At 32.7% G+C, this 15,878-nt stretch overlaps 1 protein-coding gene across 7 annotated transcripts in view; it reads right to left on the bottom strand.

Annotated features, from left to right (window-relative positions):
- Positions 1–15,878, bottom strand: part of LAMA2 (laminin subunit alpha 2) — a 603,913-nt gene that overhangs the window by 191,716 nt on the left and 396,319 nt on the right. For all 7 annotated transcript variants that reach the window (XM_036871358.1, XM_036871360.1, XM_036871357.1 and 4 more), the window contains 2 exons: positions 12,967–13,147; positions 9,983–10,119 (listed from right to left, as the gene is read on the bottom strand). In XM_036871358.1, the coding sequence (XP_036727253.1) occupies positions 9,983–10,119; positions 12,967–13,147 (318 nt within the window). The remainder of the gene's footprint in view (positions 1–9,982; positions 10,120–12,966; positions 13,148–15,878) is intronic.

The following is a 15,878-nucleotide window of genomic DNA, read 5'->3' on the forward strand; positions in this document are numbered from 1 at the left end:
AGCTTGAGTCTTTTTAAAAATTAATTTACTGGAACATGGTGAGTTCTTTCAGTTTGAGAATAAAATTGTTCTTTAATTCAGTGCTATTTCTTCAAATTTGTTTTTGATTTTTACTTCTGTTCTAATTTATCAATATTCTTCTTCAGGATCACTTATAATTCTTAAAGTACATCATTTTTGTCTGTCTGCCAAATCAATAATATACTACTATTTTCTGTAGTCATTTCCCTATTTGCCTCTCAAATTTGTTCTCCGTTTTGTCCTTTCCATTCTACACCATGAAAATTCTCTTGTATGTATATACCACCAATACTTATTTTAATTACACTGCTGCATCTTTAGCTTCTTTTCAATAATTCCTTTATCTCATCTCAGCAGCAATCTTCAATTGCTGCTCATCCACATGTCTCTTCGTCTCCTATTGCTTAAGGCTCTCTGTTTCTGATTTAGACCTCATAGTTCCTTGCATTTTAATTAAAATTCAACTGGATTTCTAAATGTTATTTAAGGTCTTGGAATACATCATTTTCACAGATCAGCTGTGCTAGTGATTACTCTGCTGTCCCTGAGCTCTAAACTCACTCCTCCTTGCCCTGCTTTGTGATACTGCAGTTAGACCCTGTGGACATTTCTCCCTGGCCAGGTAGCAGAACGTTAGGCTTATTCATTAGAAGGCCATAGTGATGGAAAGACATTTCTGTCTGGGTTCTGGTTCTTCATTACTATTGCCATCATTATTATTTAATTATTTAGCATGGGAGCCCAGAGGCCCGGAAAGAATTCCAGCTATGCCATCAGGCCACTCTCTCCCTTAGGCTGCTTAGGTCTGCACACAAGCTCTGACCACAACAGGCTGCTTCTAAGTAGCTCCAGCATACCCATATCCTCCAGCAATGATGGGTAGCGTCTATAGACCAACACTTGCCCACAAACTCTGGCAAGTTTTGTGTATTATTACTATTGTTTGTGTTTTACCACCAGCAGGCTATGCATTCCTGTGGTAGCCACATTCTTTTCAACTATGTCTGAACCTAAGCCTTGTTGGGAGTGGCGGGCAGGGGGATGCCCTCCCCTAGCCCTTGGCTCCTTTACTGTCCACCACCCCTCACCCTGGAAGTAGTAGCTACTCTTCTGTACCTACTACTTCAGGACATTTTATATCCCTCTTTTATCCTTTTACCGATTAACAATTCTTTATATTCTACTTTCCCTGTTTAAACAACTAGTGTGGTTTCTGTCTCCCAGGTGAGTATACCACCTGTCTCTGTGTCTGAGTTTGCCACCATACAGGCTTTGTACTTAGTCTATGACCTCTTTCTGGTGATTTTCTATTAATTATCCTTCTCAGATCTACAGCTCTGTGGCATACTCATATGCATAACAACTTGCCAAATTTCCAGATCCAAGTCTGGCTGGATCTCACTTTGCACTTCTCACACTTTGATTGCTCAGCTTAATTCTTATACCCACAACTACTAGGGCTATTCCTGCTTCCACTCCTGCCAGCAGTTTACTTATGGGACAACACTTTCCAGGATGGGATGTACAATCACCAGCTTCCCATCTATTATCTCTTCCCTGTCGAAATGTTTGGTGAAATATTTTCCCAGATTCTGATATTAAAATATCACCTGGCCTTATTTTTTGTGTCTTTCTGGTTCAGTATTTTTCTGTCTTCATTGCTATCCAGTAAAAAGGCCTGCAGTAGGGGATGCTCCTAAAAGGTATTTTAACCTCAAAGATCTAAAGTGTGATTATTTATTATACTACAAACATGGCCATAGTTTCCAAAGCATAGAACAAAAAATTGCTATCCCCCCAAGTAACTCAGCCTTATAGAACATCAGATGTAGAATGAGAATTCAAAATAAGGATGACTGACTTATTCCTTTAAATAATTTTTCCTTGACTTATTTAAACAAAACTGACCATAATCAGAAAGAGAAAATTATGATATGTTATAGAAACTATAATCATATAATAACTTTAAAAATTGTTTTATGAGATACTTAACTAAAATAGATGTCTTAGACTTCATTAACTAAAATAACTGTCTTTAGACTTTAACTAAAATATGAAATGTCTGCTACAAATTTATAAAACGAAAGCATTAATTCTTAAAGACTAGTCAACAGTACAGATAGACATTGGGACCTTTCCAAATCAGGGAGTTTATTCAGGAAGTTATAGTAGAGAATAAAAGAGACCATTAACCATATGTTTAGATAGTACTATAGCCAACATGAAACTTAAATCATAATTAGATGTAATGTTTGTTTAGCAATAGAGGATTTATGCACTATTACCCTGCTAGTGAAAGATGGCAGGCTTTGTATTCTAGTTCAATAAAAGCTCAGATGATGTGTGTGCTCATACCTCAGCACAGAGAAATTATCCATGACACAAAGAAACGAAAGCTATAAATCTCAAATCACTGTTCATTTAGATTATACTCATCCAAGATTTTTAAATAGTAGGATACTTGCTTATAAATATTTGTGAGGGCTGTATGAATTTTTTTGTAATTATTCATAATGATGAAGTATCTAGCTATTCAGAAATTTAGATTTTTAACAGTGGTTCAAAGTAATCAAAATATTTCGATTGCCCTCAGTCAATATAATGTTTATTCAATGATCAGTAAATATAATGGTATCAAACATACAAATGCTTAAAAAAAAACTTGGTCTACATTCTACCCTGATTTACATCCTGAACATTAAGCATCAGCTGCAACTTCAGGAGTTTCATTAGAGTTTGGTCACATCATAGGATTTTGTAGATAACATGGAACCCTCTTAAGTTTATGTACAGCTTGTTCATGAGTCAAGCAATGGGGCAGATGCTTGGATTTGAGGTTGAAAATGCAAAATGTCAGTCACAGAAACTTAAAACATTGTTCATACTCATCAAAAATCTTTGGAACTCTTGAGAAATTTTTGTTTTGTTTCCAAAAATGTAGCTCTATGGACCTTCAAACTTAATAGTGCTGTTGGCAATAGAAAAATGAGCGTCCTGTCCAGTTTTTAATTTAACCACATGTCTAACTGAAGTCATGTATCTGCACTTCCTTGAACAGTCACCAATACTCTTGTTTTCCTCTAGATCAGTGTATTCTAGACGAATGTATTCAGATATTTTATCATATATGTAAGAATGGTTACAGTCTACATGTGTGCTAACTCAGTAGAAAATAATAGTTTACATCTCTATAGAGTACTACCATGGAGTCAAACAGGCTACACTTGGTCATTATGTTCCAGTATTTCTCAGTCCAATGTGATCAACTGGAATGGCTCTCACTAACATCAAAAATGCCTTTATTTATTGCTCTTAAATTTAATGGACACATTTCAGCCCTAATCTTACTTGACCTTTGTGTTGCACTAGGCACTAAAGAATATTCCTTCTTTTTAAACAGTCTCTTAGTTTTTAGAGCACTTACATGGTTTATCTCCTCTATTTTAATCTGTTAAACTACAAAACTAAAAACAAAACACATACACAAATAAAAACCAAGAAATAACTGTTTTCAAACATTGGATAACAGGAAGCGAAGGACTGTGATTTTTGAGAGAAGGAAAACAAATGAGTTAGAAAACAAATGCGTTAGAACATGCAGAGTCTAGTCTGCAACCCAAAGAGGGGAAACCCAAATAACGCCCAAAACTACGCTGTTGAGAAACAGCGTAGAGTTTGGAGAAGCTGAGGCAATTAGAATTTATGGAAGACAAGTAGAATACGTGTCCAAAAAGAAGGAAGTTAGAGAGAAAATTCCAGAGATATGCAGAAGGGTTCCCTTGAGTTGTTGGTTAAGTACTGATCTGTGCATGCATGGAATGAAATTCTACATGGTTGGAGAAAAAAATAATTGGAAAGCCTGAGGCTGAAAAATTCCTAGAGTCCACAGAAAGCTTGGAATAATTCATATTCCCAATAGCCAGAGGGAACAGATAGTAATGCACTGGGTAGTGTTCTCAATGTATTTAGCCCCTTAGTAATAGGGCTAAGTGATTCCTAGATTAAAGGCTGCTCTGGACCTTCCCTAATAAAATTTAAAAGCAAGCATCAAAAGGATTCAAGTGATCGATGAGTAACTAACCCGATAGCCAGGATAAAGTTCAACTCTCCTTAAAGGAATACAACAAAATCTAATGTGCAACAATGAAAAAATGTACAATATCTGGCATCCAAATAAAAATCACCAGTCATGCAAAGAAGCAAGAAAATATAGTACATAACCAGGAAAAAAAATCAACCAGTAAGCATGATTTTGAAATAAAACAAATGATGGAATTAGCAGAAAACTACCTTACAAAAACCAGTATTTATAAATATTATAAATAAATATTCTCAAGGATAAATGAAAAATGTGAATATAAGGAGGAGAGAAATGAAAGATATAAAAAGATCCAAAAGGAGATTTAAAGATGAAAGATACACATTTGAAATTAGACTAGCAACTGGATTAACAACAGATTAGATACTACAGAAGAAAAAAAAATCAGTGAATTTGAACACCTAACAATAGATACTAACAAAAATGAAGAATATAGAAAAAAGAAGAATGAAAGAATAAGCAGAATTTCAGTGAGCTGTGGGAAAATATCAAGTGGTCCAACACATACATAATGAGTTCCAGAAGGAGACAATGGGGATGAAAAACAAACAAACAAAAATTTAAAGATATAATGGCTGGAAAATTTCCAACTTTGATGAAATCTGCAATCCCACAGATCTAAGTCCAACTAACCCCCTGAGAAATGAATATAAGGTGACTACAAAAAGACAACATAGTCAAATTGCTGAAAAACAGGATTTAGGATTATATACTCAGAAACAATAACTTTGAAAAATGAAGGAAAAATAGAGACTTTTGGTAACAAAAATTGAAAGAATCATTGTCAGCAGACCTGAAATACTAGAAATAATAATAATAATAATAATAATAATAATAACAATAATAATAATAATAATAATAGAAATTTGGATTACCCAAAGGAATAAAGAGCACTGGAATTGATATTCATATAGAAAAACAGAAAATAAGTTTTTTCTCCTTTTGAAAAAATAATTGATTATTTAAATCAAAATCATAAGATTATATTGTGGAATATATAATATATAGAAGTAAAATATATGACAACAATAGCATAAAGATAAGAAAGAAAATTAGAGGTTTACCCTTGCAAGTTTCTTATGTTAAATGTAAAGTGGTAAAACATTATCTTAAGGTACATTATGAAAAGTTAAAGATGTATATCCCTAGACAAAGACAAAACTATAAAATAAATAAGTAGAGCTAAGAAGTCAAAGTGAATATAAAATGTAATTATAAAAAATTACTCAGTCCAGGGAGGATCCCACATGCCGCGGAGCAACTGGGCCCGTGAGCCACGGCTGCTGGGCCTGCGCGTCTGGAGCCTGTGCTCCACAGCAGGAGAGGCCGCGATAGTGAGGGGCCCGTGCACTGCGATGAGGGGTGGCCCCCGCTCGCCGCAGCTGGGGAAAGCCCTCGCACAGAGACGAGGACCCAACACAGCCAAAAATAAATATAAATAAATAAAAATTAAAAAAAAAAATTATAAAAAAAAAAAAAAATTACTCAGTCCAAAGTGAGATAGAAAAAGAAGAAAAATGAAGGTAAGAGCAGATAGGGCAAATACAAAGCAAATAGCAAAATGTAGACTTAACCCATTCAGACTGATAATTACATTAAATGGAAATGATTTAAATACTTGAATTAAGAGGCTGAAGCATTAAGGCAAGATAAACAACAGATTTAGATATATGTTACCTAAAAGAAACACATTAAACTATTTTTAAAAAGAGATGGAATAAATGATAATGTTTAAAAATGTATATGACCACAAAAACACCAATCAGAAGAAAGACAGAATAGCTATATGAATATCAGAAAAAAGTACACTTCAGAACAAGGAACATTATCATGGATAAACAGGGATGCTTCATAATGATAAAGGCATCAACTTTTCAAAAAGATAGATTCATCTTAAATGAGCATACACCTAATATCACTGATACAAAATACATGAATCAAAACCCGAGAGAACTGAAAGAAGAAATAGATCACAGGTATAGCTCAACACCCTCAGGTATTGAGAAAATATGCAGACATAAAAATCATTAAAGATAATTGACTTTTATAGAAGATTTTATCCAACGACGCCAGAACATAACACACCTTGTTTTCAAGGATACATGTTATTCAAAATGGATACGATTCTGAGACAAAAAACAAATCTCTATATATTCAAAAGGACTAAAAAATACAAATTATGTTTTCAGACCAATACAGATCTAGATGACAATAACAGAAAGAGATCTTGAAAACTCCCAAATATTTGCAAAATAAAGAACATACTTTAAAATAATCATTGGATTAAAAATAAAATAAGTAAGAATATTTTAAACAATGAAAATTGAGACACAACATATCAACATGTATGGGATACAATTAAAGTAGTGCCTGGAAGGAAATTTATAATATGAAGTGTTTATATTAGTAAAGAAGAAAGATCTCAAGTCAATAATCTAAGTTTTCACCTTAAGAAACATGAAAAGCAAGGGCAAATTAACTTCAAAGTAAGAAAAAAAAAAGGGATGTTAAAATAAACGTTTGAAAACATTCCTCCATTCAGTTCATTTAATATGTTATCAAATTTATTGTTTTAAGTTGTTCAGATTATTCCCATATTATTCTTTTAATGTCTATAGGATCTATAGTTATGTCCCCTTCTTTATTCATGATTTTGTTTCTTTTCTCTTTTTTCCTTGATCAATCTTCTTAGAGTATTGTCAACTTTATTAATCTTTCCAAAGAATCAGTTTTGGGCTTCACTGACTTTTTTCTAGAGTATTTTTGTTTTCTGTTTCATTGATTATGTAAACGCTTCAGAAATTATGTGATGGGAATACTTCCCAATCTATTTCATGAGGCTAGCAGTACCCCAATACCAAAACTGGAAAACAATACTACGAAAAATATAAACCAATATTCGTTATGAATGTAGACCCAAAAACCATTTACCAAATGCTAGCAAACATAATCTAAAATAATTCTAAAAGAATAATCTCCCATGATCAAGCAAGGTTTATCTGAGGATTACAAAGTTGGATCAACATTTGAAAATCAATCAATATGATTCACCATATTAACAGCTTAAAAAGAAAAATCATATAATCATCTCAATAGCTGAAGAAATTCATTTGACAAAATTGAACACACATTCCTGATAAAAGTTCTTAGCAACCTAGGAACATGAGAGACATCCTAAAACTGATAAAGAGCATCTATAAGTAAAATATAGCTAACATCATTCTTAATTATGTTTTAATTATAAAAGACTGAATGCTTTCTACTTAACATAAGGAATGAGACAAAGATGTTTGCTCCAACTTCTTCTAGTCAACAATTTACTGCAGTAGGTCAAGAAAATGAAATAAAACTTACAGGGATTGGAGAGGGAGAAGAAAAACTCAATTTGCGGATGACACTATTGTCTAGATAAAAAAATCCTAATGAATCTACCAAAAAGCAAGTAAAACTAATAAGCTTAGGAAGATTGCAGTATAGAAGGTTAATATATAAAAATAATTGTATTTTTCTATTCTAGTAACAAACAATTGGAAACTGAAATGGAACAAATAATAGCATTTGCATCAAAAATATGAAATATAACGTAAATTTAATAATGCATGTGCAAGTCTTGCACACCAAAACCTATAAAACATTGTTGAGGAAAATGATAAAGACTTAACTAAATGGAAAGTTATGCCATGTTCATACACTGGAAGATCTGATGTTCTTAAAATGTCAATTTTTCCCAAATTGACCTGTAGATTTAACATAATCCCAATCAAATCTTAGCAAGTTTTTTAGAAAGAAATTGGCAAACTGAGTTGTCAATTTATATGGAAATGCAAAGGATTCAATGTAACCAAACGGTTTGGGAAATGATGAACAAGGTTGGAGAGCTTATACCACCTAATTTCATTCCTTGCTAGAAAGCTACAGTGATCAAGACAGTGTGCTGTCAGCATAAGGATAGACATAAATCAATGCAACAGAATAGAGTCCAGAAATCTGTGAACACATATATGGTCAGTTTACTTTGACAAAAGAATCAAAGTAATTCAATGGGGAAAATAAGATAGCCTTTTCAACAATTGGTGTTGGAAAAATTGGACATCCAGAAAAAAAGTGAATTTTGACCTTTACTTCACACCGTATATAAAAATTAATATTGAAAATTGAACATGGACCCAAATTTAAGACATAAAACTGTGAAACTTCTTGAAGGAAACACAGGAGAGATACTTTAGACCTTTAAGAAATATAAATTTACTTCCTAGATGGACCATAAAAAGCATGAACCATGAAAGAAAAAGATAATAAACTAATTTTTATAAAAATTAAAGATACTTAGAGGAATTGAAAAGCAAGTCATATACTAGGAGAAAACAGTTGCAGAACTAGATGTATTAAAGGGCTAGTATCCTGAATATATAAAGAACTCTTTCAACTTATTACTAAGTAAACAAACAACCCCAAATAAAAAATAGGCAAAAGATTTAAATAGGCACCCAGAAGATATATATTTTTAAAATTAAAAAAACGACTTAGAATCTTGAGTACGGTCAGGGATGTGGAGTGTTCTTGTGAAGAGGAATGAAAATGTGTCTACACACTTGCTTTCGACATTTATACACTAATGGTCACAGCAAAATTATTCATAATAGGACCAAACTGGAAATGATCCAAGTCATAGCATATCATACAATGAAAAATTATTAAACAATTAAAAAGAACTACTGATAAAATATAACAGATGGATGAATTACAAAAGCATTATACTAAGTAGAGGAAGCCAAACTAAAAATAATCCCCCAAAACAAACAAAAAAACCCTCCAAACAAGAACATGGAATATGACTATATTTATGTGAATTTGTAGAAATGGCAAAACTATAGTGATAGAATGAAAAGAGTAGTTTCCTGGTGCTGATTGGGGGCGGAGGGGAGGGGAAGTAGACTGCAATGAGCACAAGGGTTGGTTATACAACTGTAATCATTAATCAAAACTCATCACTTTAAATAGGTGAATTGTATTTTATTTAATTAAAGTCTCACAAAAAGTTGACAAAAAACCCCGAACTCATCACCTTTCCTTTTTGAACTTGCATCTCCTCCTATAATCCCTCTAGCAGTAAATGATACAATCACCTGTTGCAAAGCAAAACCTGGCAGGCATCCCTACTCCTTCTCTTTCTCACCCCCTAAATACATGAGTACAGCAGGCCATATCAGTCTAGGAGTTCTATAACTTAGCTTGCCCCCTAAATGCTAGTGGATAATTGACTGGGGCCAAACCTCTGTCAACTCTCACCAACATTTCTGCAAAGGCCTTACAAGCAGCCTTCTACCCTGAAGCTGTATAGATTTCTCTAAATGTGAGTCTGGTCACACCACTTTCTATGGTCCACTCATGGGAAAAAAAATGGGTAGTTTTGTAAGCTAAAGGTTGTTTATATGACTCTTCAGAATCCTCTCAACTACTTCCTGAAAACTGACACCTAGGTATAAATTGGGGGAAATTCTTATGGACTTTTGGCAAATTCTTTTAATTCGTTCTTAATTTCCTTGTACTTCGCAGATATATTCATTGTGTGTAGGTATGAAGTCATAGATGTTTCCAGTTTTATTTTACAATTTTTGGTTCTTTTTCCTTCTTTTTTTTTTGTAAGTATCATGGATGAAGCTGCATAAATGTATATTTACTTTGTCATCTTTCCCACAAGTAAAATGTAAGATACTGATCAATACCTGCAAGCATGCTATAGTGATAGTTCTGTATTGCTTTGTAATATAATAATGACTTTTGAAATGCCAGACTACTGAGGTCTACCAAAATAGAAATCCTTAAAAGACATTATGAGATGAAATAAAGCAATTCACTCACCTTACAACCAGTGGTAATGCTGTGGCCCCAGGTATTAGGTACACATTTAGAACATTTCTCTCCAATGGTATTGGGTGGGCAAATGCATCGACCAGTCTTTGGGTCACAATTATTACCCAGATGGGAACAGTCACAAGCTTCACAGGTGAAAGGATAAAAAAGAAAAAAATAATTTGATATAAAGTGTTTGTGTTGTTTTTTTTGCGATTTGTGTTGTCTTATTTGGTTAAGGATCCTTGAAAATGACTCACCTCATTCATCTTTTCTATTATAGTACAGTGTATTTCAGAGGCGTTGTTCAATAAATATATACTGAATTTCATTTAATAATTTTAAAGGGTAAAACATTTTTGTTTCTCGATTAAGGATAAAAAGAACCGATGTTATCAGATTCCCTGTTAACTGTATTCCCTTATATCTAGATACTATCAAGGTTACAATTCTGTTTCTATATTTATCTTAAGTTCATAACTAATGTTTCTGTGCTATATAGATTAATATTTCCTTCCTGTTGATGACTCAGATTTGCAATAGAAACAGTAAGCTTAATAAGCTTCCTAAATTCAGTATATCATACATTTAATTAAAATGACATCAGGATATTTCAGTTTTGCAAATATTTTTTAAATAGTTGAACTATAGAAATATATTTACATATAAAAATATTTTTTGAGTTTCATTTACCACCTGCCTTATTTCTTTTCAATGGATTTTTCATTTTCCTAGCTATGATATGATATATGAAGAGTGCAAACATCCCTATCCATTGCACTTTCTCAAAGAATGCAAAAATAAGATCTGAAGGAAAAAAAAAAAAGATTTGAGAAGATCTTCAAAGCCATTCAAGACAAGGAACGCATGCCACTTATTAGCTATAGTTGACTCAGTTGCTGAGTATACTTTAGTGCAGCATTTCAAATCAAAAAAGTGAAAGAGAAAAATACCATCAAATACTCAGATTCAAATAGAAGACTAATGTTATGAGAAATCTTTAATTAGTTATATGATGATTAAATCTTTTTAAAAATACATTTAGTTTATTTGATTAAGTTCGCTTTTCAAGGGATCACAATTATCATTGCTCACAGCATTCTATCCCGCTGTGAAAAATGTTTAGCACGATGCTTGACATAAATGTTAGCTGTTGTTTTTATTATTGTTGTTGTTGCTAATTTTAAGCCAAAGGATTTATTTTATATATACCATTTATTAAGAAGAAAAATATTTTACATTATGTTTAAACTTATGTGCGAAAGAATGTCTTGGGACAGTTACAATCTACTTGCAAGTAGAAATTCTCTAAGTAGTTCTTCAATGGAAGCACAGCACTGAATAGGAAGACTTGAGTAATTAGCTAGTTTTCCCTACCAAAATAGAATGTTTATCACAATTGATAATACTAATAAACAAAAATGATAATGATGATGATGATGATAGACACTTACATAGCACTTTTAGTGCCAGGCATCACTCTGAATCTTTTATAGCCATTAACTCAACTAATTCTTACAAAATCCCAGTGAGGTTGATACTATTATTTTCCTGACTTAATAGATGAATTTTGCAGAGGGACAGTGAGGCCAGGTCACTCAGTCAAGGTCATATAACTAGTTGCTGGTGGAGTCACTAAACAAATCCAAGCTCTTTGGTGAGAGTCATGCTCTCAACCATAACGCTACCCTGCCTGTCCTGTGCTATTATTTTTCTGTTCTGTTTCTCCGGGTTCGAATGCTACTAAGTTTGCATTTCTAAAATGTTATCACTGTTTCATAATTTTAAATAATTTTTTTTTGGTATTTATAATTTCTGGTAGTGGATATATTTGAAGGTGTAGTACTTTTTCATCAATTCAGATTCAGTGAAAATGCTAGTGAGAGTTGTGTTTATAAAGAACAGAGTATATTTTAAAATGCAGCTCTATAAATTTTTTAGTATATACAGATATTGGCTTAGAGATCATACATAGATTCTTAGAGGATGTGTAATTATAATATTCAGAATAACTTATGGCTGAATTTATGATAAAACCTGTATACATCAGAAGTGGTTGAGAATATCTGAAAGGTATTGGCTTTTAAAAGAACTTTAAATATTATTCCTGCCACTTCTCACATAAATTTGCTACAGTAGTCAATAACAGTATCTTAAAATCTTGGCCATGTATTTATCATGAGTGTAAGAGTATCATCAATGTTGCATCAGTGAGTTTAGTAAACAAGGGTAATATTCAACCTAGTGACTGTTGGAATAGGGGTCAATTCCAACTTAGTGGCATAAAATCAAGGCAAATGTTCAATCTTTACTTTCATCTGTAGTGTGCTAATTCCTATTTTCTTCATTCAGGATCTGTAGGAAGGTTGTGGCTGGACATAGGAGAACACTGCTTGAGGGAGCCCTGGTTAGAAAACCTGGCTTGCAATTTCTCAGGAACTGACAAATATCTAGAGCCAATCTATTTCTCTCTCAGAACATCACAGTTTTCAAGGCACCTGGAAGTAGATGAAAACTTTTTTTTTTTTTGTACCAGAGAAAGATATTAACTTCCCTGATCCTTGTACCAATTTTGCAATAGGAAAAGGAAAAGTTGAACTGTATTAGCTTGCGAGTAAAGTTTAAACTAAGGTAACATTGGCACCAGAAAAATTGAACATCTGACTTTCAAGCTGCAGTAGCCTTTGAGTGACTGGCTGAATAGAGGTCACAGAAAGGGAGGGAGACAGCAGAACCGGGACCTGCTGATGGATTTTTATTGCAAGCACAGTTATTTATAGGGCAGTGTTTCAAACTGCAACGTATTTCATCTAATTTATTTTAAAATATATATATATGTTAGGTTAAATATTATTTGCATTATATATCAATACTTGCTTGTTGTCAAAGTGTATTTCCCTTAACTTCTGGGAACCTTGTAGAACCAACTGTTACAGATGCTTAAACACCAAAAACAGATAATGAATTCATGGAGCTTAGTCTCATTTACAGACCTGTGCATCCTCCTTCTTGAAAGTTGAAATAGCCGTGGGCACAGCGATCACATTTCTTTCCTGTTACTCCGGGCTGGCACCAACATTGACCACTCTCCTCGCAGTCAAATGATTTAGACCCAAAGGAATTGCAGTTGCAGGGAATACACCCCCTTGCTGATTGGAGGCCAAAGGTTTCAGGCTGGCATAGAAGAGGAAAGAGAAAAATTACATTTAAATCAATTAATTCACAATGGCACAAGATGCATGGTAAGATCAGGTGGGAAAAGAGGAGCCTGGGGTTATCCAGGTTCTTCAGTGATGTTATGACAACTGGGCTGTCATTTAATCTAATGGACCTTTTCTACAATGTCCAAGAGAAAAGTTCAATTACTTTGAAATTCTATCGAGATTATTGGAAGAATTAGGGCACTATTATTCAGTCTGTTATATTTTCACCAGCGTTTCCCTACACCTCTCAAGATTCTAATGGCAATGTGGAAATAAGCGAGGGTGGCATTTCTATTTAATTAAAATTTTTTCTTGTTTCATTCCTAGTAATCTGAATTGATTATTTTCAGATCTTATTAAGTCCTTTTACTTGGTAAAAATGTTTTCAATATTATTGGCCAGCAGCCTAAAGTTAAAATAAATCTTTTTTTCCCTCTTATATTTGATGTAATTTTTGTTGTATATCCATAAATACTTCTAATCATCACTATAGGGCTCACATTATAAATATAACTCTTAGTTTATGCCTATACTGACAAAATAAGTGGTTTGACTGATATCTAGTTTGTTGGGTTTCATTCTAACAATCAAAACTGATTTGTGAGATCACATATCAAAGCACCAGATTAGGTAGAAAAAGGGAAACTTTCATCCTCTGATGAGTGATTCATATGCATATCTCTTATCTATTTATAATAAATAACCTTCCATGGTCAAGCATTACTAGCTTTGGCTGACTTTCTGGAAATACATGTTATCAGACCTAGAGTGACTATGTTAGAAAATGCTGATGGATTAAAAATCACTCCTACCAGAAAAATGAAAAGCACATATCCTACTTAAAGTATGTCAGGGCTGTCTTTTAAACAGAAGTTTGTCACACTATTATGATATTTTTATCTGGAAAATTAGTCTCAGTAATTACTTCTTTGTAAAACTAATTCCTACTTTGGAAAATTAGACTTAAAAATTACTTCTTGGAAAAAATAAATCTTGCTATTTAATGTGAGCCACCCAAAGAGAAATGAAGAAGACTCATTATGTATTTTTGCCATTACTGTTAACAATATTAAAAATAAGTCCTAGAAAACAAAATCACACTGAAAATTAGTCTCTTAAAATGACTGTTGCTAAGAATAGTTTTGTTTTTTAAATCTAAAATAGGTTATGTTTGATAATCATTTAAATCTTTATATCTCCTGCTGACTTTATTTTTATTTCTAGTTCTATTTCAGCTTTCACTATATAATTAAAGAAGGAAGTGTGCATCACTTCTAACAAATGACCTAACACTTGATTTTGAAGTTAAATTCAGTTATAAGAAAAAATGAAAACATATAGTATTTTTATTCATAAAAAGCAATTCAATGTATCCTTCTAATACGTAATCAGAAATTAAGAAAATGGTTAAAGTACAAGCATGCCCATTACAATATTATTTATCATAGTGAGTAACTGTAGAGGCACTTAAATGTTCAATGTTAGAGAAAAAGTTGAGTAAATTAAATTGTGATACATTCATGTCATGAAATATATGCAATCATTAAAATCCTGTTTTGAAGCAGTTTTAATGATATGAATATACATAGAATATAGCATTAAGTAAAATTTTAAAAAGCAGAATACAAAATTATATACACACTATAATTATAATTACATTTCCGTAAAGACACACATACCACTCAGACACACACTAATGGAAACATATATACATAGAAATAAGACTAGAACATTATATATTAAAATTTTTTTAAAAGTTGTACTTCGCATTTGTCCTTATTTCCTAAATTTTCTTGACTTAGAGTGTGAATTGTAGAGATAGTACTTTACATTCATCTTTATTTCCTAAGTTGCTTTACTTAGCGTATCTATCTATCTATCTATCTAACTATCTTTAATGGATAAATCAATAAAATATTAAATAAACTTTCAAATCATTAGTTATTTTAAAAATTCCAAAGTTGACTGTATGAAGAAATATATGAGAAGTAATGTCCCTATCATACTTTTCTAATATTTAACTAACGTAATTTTAAAGCTTAGGTTATACCAAAACAAATACTACCAAATTTCAGTAATAAAATTTTAACAAATTGGTGATCAAAAATTTATTTCACAGACCAGGGAAAACCCTGTAGTAAACAAATTTAAGGAACAAGTATTCTTAGTCAGTAATTGAGATTAATGAGGTAAAACATATATGGAAGAAAGTGCCTGCCTAGTCTCAGCAGGAAGTTTGATGAGCTCCCATAAATTATTCTCATTTGGGGTAATAATAAAAACTATCATTTACGTATTGTGCTTGCTATGTGCCAAGCACTGCTCTAAAGCCCTTTAAAAATATGAATTAATTCAAAATCTCAAGGCAATCCTGGAAGATAGTTATTAGCATCAACTTTTTACAGAGTGGTGAAACTGAGGCATAGAAAGGTCAAGTAATTTGGTTACCAGCTAACCAATTGTGGAGTCAGCCAAATCAACCAGACTGGCTTCAGAGTCTGTGCTCTTAACTCTCACACATACTGCCTCAAAGGAAAAATGGTCTCAGGACAAAACACCACTCCATCATATATCAGTGCTGTAGGATATGTAGGAAAAGGGCATGTATCAGGGTTAAAATTCTGCTAAATTTATATTTTGGAGACATACTGATCAGTTATTGTCCTTTTCTTTCACTTTAAGTGTATGCATTTGTTTCTGAA

The sequence above is a fragment of the Balaenoptera musculus genome, chromosome 12 (genome assembly GCF_009873245.2).
Source record: "Balaenoptera musculus isolate JJ_BM4_2016_0621 chromosome 12, mBalMus1.pri.v3, whole genome shotgun sequence".
Lineage (NCBI taxonomy): Eukaryota > Metazoa > Chordata > Mammalia > Artiodactyla > Balaenopteridae > Balaenoptera > Balaenoptera musculus.